Consider the following 8,871-nt stretch of genomic DNA (forward strand, 5'->3'; position numbering starts at 1 on the left):
GTGCTGCACGCCGCAGCGTTGACGCATGGACGGTTCACAACCGGTCCTCTAACAAGCCTCTGTACTCGCTCTCGCCCCAGAGGGAAATCGTGTGAGCTGCAGAAGATGCAGCTGCCGCGAAGAAGCGCAGTCGGCGCTCTTTCCAGGCTGCGTCCGCACGATCACTTCAATACTCCAGCGTGGAGCCCTCCTAGCAACAAGAACACAATGCTGGCTCTCCTCCAGAGCACCTGCTTGTGAAAAACCCAAAGGCGAAACTGCAGAGTCGCAGAACGTGCGCTTCCTGACGTTTCCTGCTGCGCCAACACGAGCCGTTGTGTACTACACGGCCCCCCTGTTAGAAGGGCTGAGCACCAGTGTTGCACAGCCTCCATGGGGTGCGTAACCTTTCATGCGTCCGCCCTTCTTCCTGCACCGCCATTGTCGTCGCCGGAAGAACAGCTACTGTTGTGCTTCACCCTGAAGGTTTCGTGTTCGAGGCTGTCCCTCACGGGATGCTCTCCTTTCGTCCTTCACAAACATTCCAACTGATTTAGCATTTTTGCTTTGCTCAGCTGCCCCAGAATCTGATTCAGTAACAAGTCACCTGTCGACCTACTCGATTTAAACAGTCTCAATAAGTTTTCTTCCGAACGTCATACCTATAAATTAGGTATGTCTGCATAGAGGACGCCATTGATTTCACCACCGAGCCACGCGGTGTGGCTCGTAAGCAAACTCTCTGGGCTCTAAAGTCTGGACAAAGGATGTACACATCCTTTCTTTATAGCGTTCCAGAGAAACGGAACAAATCCGATCTCATGTTCAGTGCATGCTAGGAGAGCACCCCCACTGGTCGCTATCTTTTCAAACTTTAATTGCCTGCATGCACTTAGCATCCCACAAGGAAGCATATCGCTTTAACCGCGCGGATAGGGTCCTTGTCCTCGTTTTAAAAATCTCTTATCCTCTCTGATGCAGCCCTGCGAAGAAGATTTCGTACTTTTTCTTGCTGTTGACCAAGCATTTTTTTGTTTTTTATTGTTAGCCCGTTCTTCTGCTTTTTTATTGCGTTCAGATTTCGGCCTGTGGTGCACACCACCAATGTTGGATTGAAAATTTCCTTCTTATTCGGCAGTTGCTACCGTCTGTCTTCCTTTGTTTTATCGTTCGCTCTCGATGGCAGTTTCTTCTTGTGCACGCGGTGACTACGGCGCCTCTGCTCTTCTGGCTGAATGGATCAGTTGGGTGTCCCTCTGGCGCCTTCCCGTCGTCCTCGTTTTCTTGGCTGTTTTTATAGAAGTTACCATGCTCTTCCAGTCGAGCGAACTGCATACGCACAATGCCGGATGTCAAGCAGTTCGACGCAAAATCTTCCCACGCGGCTACCGTATACGCCTTTCACCAGTTCTGTGGGATGCCACTTGTCTTGCCCTGCGGGCCCCGCTGTGGCGCAGAATATACGAGTCCCTCACCTCACGTCCCTAAGATGTTGACGCGGCGCGTAACAGTCGGCAACCTCACCACATTACTGTGCCAGGGGAGGCTTGCCACTGAGGAGCCTAAGCTAGCCACACAAGTCACCCGCGCGTGGAGCGTGGCAAGAAAAACAAGAAAAGTGGCGCATCGGTTAGGAGCAATTTAACGTGTTAGAATTGTTAGCAAGGTGACAACGACCGCCGTCTCTACATCTACCAAGCAGTGAGGTCGAGGTGGCACGGCTGAAAAGAGGGAGCGCCTTTGCGAGTAGCTTTCCGAACTATGACGAGCCTTGTGGCAGGATAAGCCAGGAATCCGCTCGTCTCTGTAGAACTCGTGCGCTCGAGTGCCTTCCCTCCCAGTTCTTCATGGCCCGAAATGGATTCAGTGGCTACGTCGACAGTTCAGAGTGGTGCTTGTGGCGAGAACAAACAAAAAAGAGTGGGCCTCCTGGCTGCCGGTGGGATGTAACGGGGATGGCCGTACTGCGTTATGGTGGCCACTTTGCCTTCCATGCAGGTGTCTTAGTTCTCTTGTTTGAAAGCGACTATTTGTGACCAAATAAACATGGCAGCATGCCAGATCATATGAGGAGCTTTTCGTCTCGGAGGAACACCCAGATGATTGAGCGCCTAGGTGTTTTTGCGATATTTCAGAATTATATCGGCTTCGACATAAGATCTTAGACTTGCCTAGCGTCGAAACGTTGGTCCTTTTGTTAATATGTGCAAAGTTTTTAGCACATGAGAAGAGAAGGGAATCAGACAGATGTGGACCAGCGCTGCGTTAACTTCCAAGACATTCGCTGCGACAGCAAAAGCACGCCTGTATGCTCTATCAGGGACGAAGGTTAGCAAGATAGAGAGATGGAGTTCTTACGCAATATATTTCTAATTGATCTTTTTCCGTTTCGGTGATTCCGCGTGTGTGCCTATCAAGCTATTTCCGATTAAAAAACATTTTTCGAAGAGCGATTCGCAGTTTTAGATGTCTCAGCACAATTATGCGTCTTCTCTTATGCGCTACAAGGCGTTTTTATTCATTAATTTATTACCGACAGCGCCTGTAGGGTATTACAGGGTCGACAACAGGCTCATTAGACAAGTCACAGAGTACCTACTTTTGGCACCCTCTGCCTCGTAGTTGGCGTAATGACCTCACTGTTGCTAAATCATGAAAATAACAGTGTTGGCCGGGTTTGTCAATAATGCAAGGGAACTACGACAGCACAAGAGAGCGAACGACACATGAGCATGCGTCGTTCTCTTTCTTGTGGTGTCACAGTAGTGCGTCGCCGTTCTGCTGCTTCGTTTTCGTGTTGTTAAACTTGATCGCCAGCTGTTAATATACTTCCACCTTAGCAGATGCGCATTGAAATGAGGAAATTATTTCGGAAAGTGTTTACATATTTCGATGGATCGCCCTGTCGCCAGGCGCCCGACTGCGGCTCGTGTACGCTGTGGTTTCAAACATACATCGGCTTTGAAGTTCAAATCAAATCACATCAAATCGTCTTTATTTTCTCTCTCAAGGAGAAAAGGGGGTGACTGGTAAAAGCCGCATAACTGCGGCTTGACAGAGCCCGGCCCCCTATATGTACAGTTCGGCAGTAGGGCTCGTACACATTATACAGGATTCCATTTCACACTTCATCTCACAGACCTAAAATTTGCACCCTACAGAACAAAAACACTCCAAATGAAAGCACATGCAGTTTGAAATACATTCGAGACACACGTTCTAGAAGGTTTTAAACATAAAAATTTCGAACACACTCAGATTAAAACACGTTCAGTTTAATAATTTTAAATTTTTTAAAAATTTCAAAGTGGCCTTCTTTTATTTTACATTTATTTATTTATTTATTTATTTATTTACCCTCAGGGCCGTTAGGCGTTACAGAGGGGAGTGGGAATAACATGCAAATATAAAAAACAAAACAGCAGCTAGAAAAATTGAATATAGTTACAGCACACACTGGTATAAAATGAATAACAGAATTAACAAAAGGCAGCATTACACAAAACAAAACGCAAAAGAAAGCAGCAGCTAATAAATTAACCAAGTTATAGACACATACTTATATAAATTTAATAACAGCGTTACGAAATGCAGCAGTATCCGTAATTACAGCAATATTCTGGGGAAGGTGATTCCAGCTGACACAAGTTCTGGGTATGAATGAATCGTGAAAACATCTTGTACGACAAGGAGGGATCCAAACTTTGTGACGATGATCAATGCGTGCGGAAATATAGGGTGGTCTTTTTAGTAACTTCTCTTTAAGATAAGGATTATGATAAATTTTGTGAAAAGTACATAATGAAGCTATTGACCTGCGATGGGAAAGAAGCTGTAGGGAAAGGTTAGTTTTCATGGCAGTTACACTACTAGTACGATGATAGTTGGAAAGTATGAAGCGACAACCGCGGTTTTGAATAGATTCTAAGTCAGAAATGAGAGATTCGACCCCAGGGTTCCACACCGATGAAGCATATTCCAATTTAGAGCGGACCAATGTTTTGTAAAGTAATAGTTTTAATGAACTCGGTGCACATGAAAAATTTCTGCGAAGGTATCCAAGCATGCGATTGGCGTTATTTGTAATGTAGTCAACATGAGTTTTCCAAGACAGGTTAGAAGAGACATGAACACCCAGATATTTATAAGACGACACAGTTTCAAGAGTGATGCCATTGATGCAGTAGGTAGAGGGTGTATTAGATAGACGAGAAATGGGCAAATGCTTGCATTTAGTAATGTTTAGCTTCATATTCCACAGGTTACACCAATCCAGTACCTTGTTAATATCTGACTGAAGAACACATACATCATTATCATCATTAATTTCGCGGTAAATAACACAGTCATCGGCAAAAAGACAAATGGAAGACGATATATTAGTTGGTAAGTCGTTTATATAAATGAGAAAGAGGAGGGGCCCAAGAACGGACCCCTGAGGCACGCCAGAGCAAACAGGAGAGGAATCTGAATTGACGTTATTTGCTGTTACGAACTGACTTCGGTTTGAAAGAAAACAATGCAGCCATGCAAGCAATGTGGAATCAATGTTAAGGCTGTTTAGTTTAAGAAAAAGAAGCTCATGTGAAACCTTGTCAAATGCTTTAGAAAAATCCATAAATACAGAATCAGCATGGGACCCACGATCCAGAATGCAATGCAGATCATTTGTGAAACATATGAGTTGCGTTTCGCATGAAAATGATTTACGGAAGCCGTGTTGGGCATTAGTGAAAAAGCAATTGGATTCTAAAAAGTTGACAAGATGAGTGTAGATGACATGTTCCATGATTTTACATGGAATGCTGGTGAGCGACACAGGGCGAAAGTTATCAGGGCAATGTTTATCGCCAGACTTATGCAGCGGAATCACCCTCCCAACCTTCCAGTCATTGGGAATACAGCCTGTTTCCAGGGACTGGTCAAACAGTTTGGTGAGGATCATGGAACTGTACATCTTTGTGTTAACTAGAAATTTCGAATTAATGTTATCGACGCCACAGGAGGAAGAAATCTTAAGGTTTTCAATTATCTTCAGGATGCCAGTTGTCTCAAAAAGAATTGGATCCATGGGAAAAGCATCCAATACCGGACACTCCTGATTGGTAAGGGAAACATTGCCAGAAAAAGCAGCAACAAAAACACTGTTAAGAACACTAGCGCATTCATGAGGTGAAAATGCAACGCCGTCAGAAGATGTAAGTAGTATTGACGAACTATCTTTCTTGTTCACAGTGTTCCAAAACTGTCTAGGGTTATTAATCAGCAAAGCAGGCAAAGTACTGTTAAAGAAGGTGTCCTTAGCATTTTTCAGAGCTAATTTGTACTCAGCGGCCGCAGAAAGGTAACAGTCCCATCGTTGTTGCGAATTCGACGATTTCGCCGAGCGAAACAAACGTTTTTTCTTATTGGATAGTCTTTTTAGAACGTTGTTAAACCACGGTGATTGGCTATTACACCGCAAAATTCTTAGCGGCACAAATGTATTAGTGAGACGTTCAACAGTGTCCCTAAACATTTCCCAGTTAGTGTGGACAGAACGCTGTGGAAAATCTGGTAAATAACTGTTTAAGAAAAGAGCTAATTCACGATTAATAGCATCATAGTCCGCCCGCTTGTAATCTCTAATTGACTTGAAGATTTTCCGGCGATTAGGATTATTAATTTTTACATCGAAATGAAGCAAGGTGTGATCACTAAGACCAGGTAAGTACGAGATTGAAGCGATAAGATCCGGCGCGTTGGTTAGCACAAGGTCTAAAACATTGGAAGATGATGGCGTGATACGAGTTGGCTTAGTAACTAGCTGCGAAAGGTTAAAGTCCAAACAGGTTCGCAAAAAGTTATTGCATTCGGTAGAAAAGGGGCGAGGATACGGCGACGTATTAGCCCACACGATACTGGGATAATTGAAGTCACCAGCAAGAAGGATTGCCGCGCCCGGATAACGTACTGAGATCATGTTAAGAGCATCATGCAAATCTTCAGCGAAAGTTGCACACGAAGACGGGGGACGGTAGCATATGCCCAGAATCAGTTTCCTGAAATGAACACGAAGTTCAACCCAAACCAACTCTAAAGTGCTAGAAAGACTAATCGGTGAAGACACAATATTATCGGCGATGGCTATTAAAACACCTCCTCCACTTCTGTGACCTCTATCAGAACGATAAACATTGTAGCGCTTCTTGCAATCAAACAGTTCCTTGCTCTCTATCTTTGCAGAGAGCCACGTTTCTGTTAGCAATACAACATCGGCATCACATGAGTCGATGACAGAGTTTAGATCTTCCCGCTTTGGTATTATGCTTCTTATGTTTGTGAAAAGAATTGAAAGCGCTGTCTTATCTCCAGTCGCCCGTCCACTGCCCCTCCCGCACCTCTATGGCGAAGCGTGTGGCGAGCCAGAAGCAGCGCGACAAGGGGCCACTAAAGATCCCGGTGGGCCAGCTAGCTCGAAAACGCTATCGTGAATAGGGTCATAGCCGTAGCATTTGTTGTTACAATACAGTTTGTTATACCTCAGCTTATACTTAAAGTCAGCATCCTTCGCGAACTGCACAAGCTTCTTTCTAGCGACACGTGTCTGCAAAGAATAATCTGTACATTTGTTTCTAGGGCCTACATGGCTTTTGTTAATGAAAGGATACTCCCATAAGTGCACTGGAAAATCAGCCTACGTGTGCATTCCTGTACGCCGTACCATTGCCCCCCCCCCCCCCCCCCCCCCGCGCACACACGCACAAATCCCTGCCTTGTACGCCTGCATGCAGGGCCCTCGATCTGGACGGCACATCGACGGGCGAGCACGGGATCGGCCTCGGCAAGCGCAACCACCTGGTGCGGGAGCTCGGCGAGTCGGGCGTCAGCCTGATGCGATCGCTGAAGAGCGCGGTCGACCCCAAGGGCCTCATGAACCCGGGAAAGCTGTTCGTGTGACGCCTGCTCCGTCTTCGGGAAAAACGACGCACTCTCGGTGTTCGGACGTGCTAGTTTTCTGGACGATAGCCCGGCGGGAGATGTGCCACATGCTCTTGCTCCATTGGTCTGCATCCTTGCGGTAACCATGCCCGCGACCTCGGCATTGTTGAAAATCCACTACGTGCATGGATGTGCATGCCTCTTAATTGCCACTGAAACGCCAGCAGTGACGCTTGTTCCAGTGCACAAGCGATGAACTATCTTCAAGAAGTAGCACTGCAAAGACGTTTCTCTGAAATTGAGCGGCCATAGTTGAAGCTGCTTTACAATTTTGATGCATTCAACTTTGCCTGTAAATTTTTTTACTCCAGTAATGTGTGCCTCCCCTGTGTTCGTGATTTTTTTTTTGGTTAATGAGTGCAGGTGAGTTGCAAAGGAACAACGCCACCGGTGAATTGTCTTCTGGCTGTTCAGAAGAAAATGAATGCGCAACTCAGTCTTTCGGGGCATTCAAGGTCGCTTTGTGCGAAATGGTGTACAAAAGAGAACGGGAAGTGAGAAGAATAAACTGAAATGTTTAGGCACTGTTGTGGCCTTTTTGCTATTCCTTTTAGTGCCAGATGCCGTTCTATAGCCCTTATGTTTCACAAAGCGCAACTATGCCGGTTTTTCGACGCTCGCTTATTTAACTTATCTATCCTGATCATATCTGCCAAGTTAAGCAGCTGTGTGCTGTCTATTTGCCCTCTAATCAATCTTTAAAATTGGTCGTTCCCTCATCCTGTAATTTAGGCAGGGAACATTTCCTTTGAGACGTCACAAAAATTAAGAGCACATATTGCTGCCCGCCTCTGGAACAAACATTTTCAGGCTTGTATTCGTTCGCCTTGGACATATGATGTGAGTCGTCATTCGCCATATGCATTGCGGCAGTTCAACGCGCTGGTTTTCTGGTTGTTCCGCAAATATTCAGTGAAATATTAAACGCCGCTCTCTCGTTCAGTTTGCAGCTAGCGAGGCGAGGCGAGGCGTTTCCTGCAAAGGCGAAAGCTTAGTCACAAACAAACTGGTTTTCTGCTTATGTTTGTGACGTCATTCCTGTAACACGGGAAGCACCCCCTCTGGTCAAAAGGCGAAATTTCGGTCTTGTTTTGCTTGGCAACTAAAACCGAGTTGTTGCAACGGATAGGAAGGACTTGACGCTACAATACCGCCATCAACCAAATATATTCAGTGAATCGGGGGTGCAGAACTACGAGGTCTGTTAGAAAAGTATCCGACCTTTGGCAGAAGAAAAAAAACTGGCATAACTGGAGTGTTAAAAGCCTAATAACCTTCAAAGTAGTCTCCTTGGGACTCCACACACCTCTCTCAGCGGTGCTGCCAATGATGGAAGTATTCCGAAAAGGCCCCTTTCGGAATGGAGTTCAGCTCAGCTGTCGTTGCAGCCATAATGTGCTCTCTTGTCTGAAATCGCGCTCCTTTCAATGGCCTCTTGATTTTGGGAAACAGCCAGAAGTCGCAGGGGGCCATATCAGGAGAGTAAGCAGTCTGTTGAACTACAGGAATCAGGTTTTTCGCCAGAAAAGTTTGAATCAAGTGCGAGGAATGTGCAGGAGCATTGTCGTGATGGATGCGCCAATTTCCTGTTGACCTTAACTCCGGTCTCTTGCCCCGCACAGCACCACGTAGGCGACGGAGGACACCCCTGTAGTACTCTTTGGTCATTGTTTGACCCTGTAGAGTGCGTACTCGTGGTCTGCCACACAGAGGGTGTCAAAGAAAGCAGTCAGCATCACTTTAACATTGCTGCGCACTTGTCGGGCCTTCTTTGGTCTTGGTGACGTGAAATGCTTCCACTGCGACGACCGGGATTTGGTTTCCGGGTCGTACCCGTACACCCAAGACTAGTCACCAGTGCTTATGGTGTCTTTGAAGTCGGTGTCACTGTTTGTGGAATCCAGCACGTCC

The 8,871-nt window shown here is 45.9% G+C and overlaps 1 protein-coding gene across 3 annotated transcripts in view; it reads left to right on the forward strand.

Moving 5' to 3' along the window:
• LOC149367671 (D-lactate dehydrogenase, mitochondrial-like) overlaps positions 1-7,484 on the forward strand; it is a 74,337-nt gene extending 66,853 nt beyond the window's left edge. For all 3 annotated transcript variants that reach the window (XM_089556735.1, XM_089556753.1, XM_089556761.1), the window contains exon 7: positions 6,753-7,484. In XM_089556735.1, coding sequence (XP_089412861.1) covers positions 6,753-6,918 — 166 coding nt within the window. In that variant the 3' untranslated portion in view covers positions 6,919-7,484. The remainder of the gene's footprint in view (positions 1-6,752) is intronic.
• The last annotated feature ends 1,387 nt before the right edge of the window (positions 7,485-8,871 follow it).

The sequence above is a fragment of the Amblyomma mixtum genome, chromosome 1, assembly GCF_055824585.1.
Source record: "Amblyomma mixtum isolate Tamu chromosome 1, ASM5582458v1, whole genome shotgun sequence".
Lineage (NCBI taxonomy): Eukaryota > Metazoa > Arthropoda > Arachnida > Ixodida > Ixodidae > Amblyomma > Amblyomma mixtum.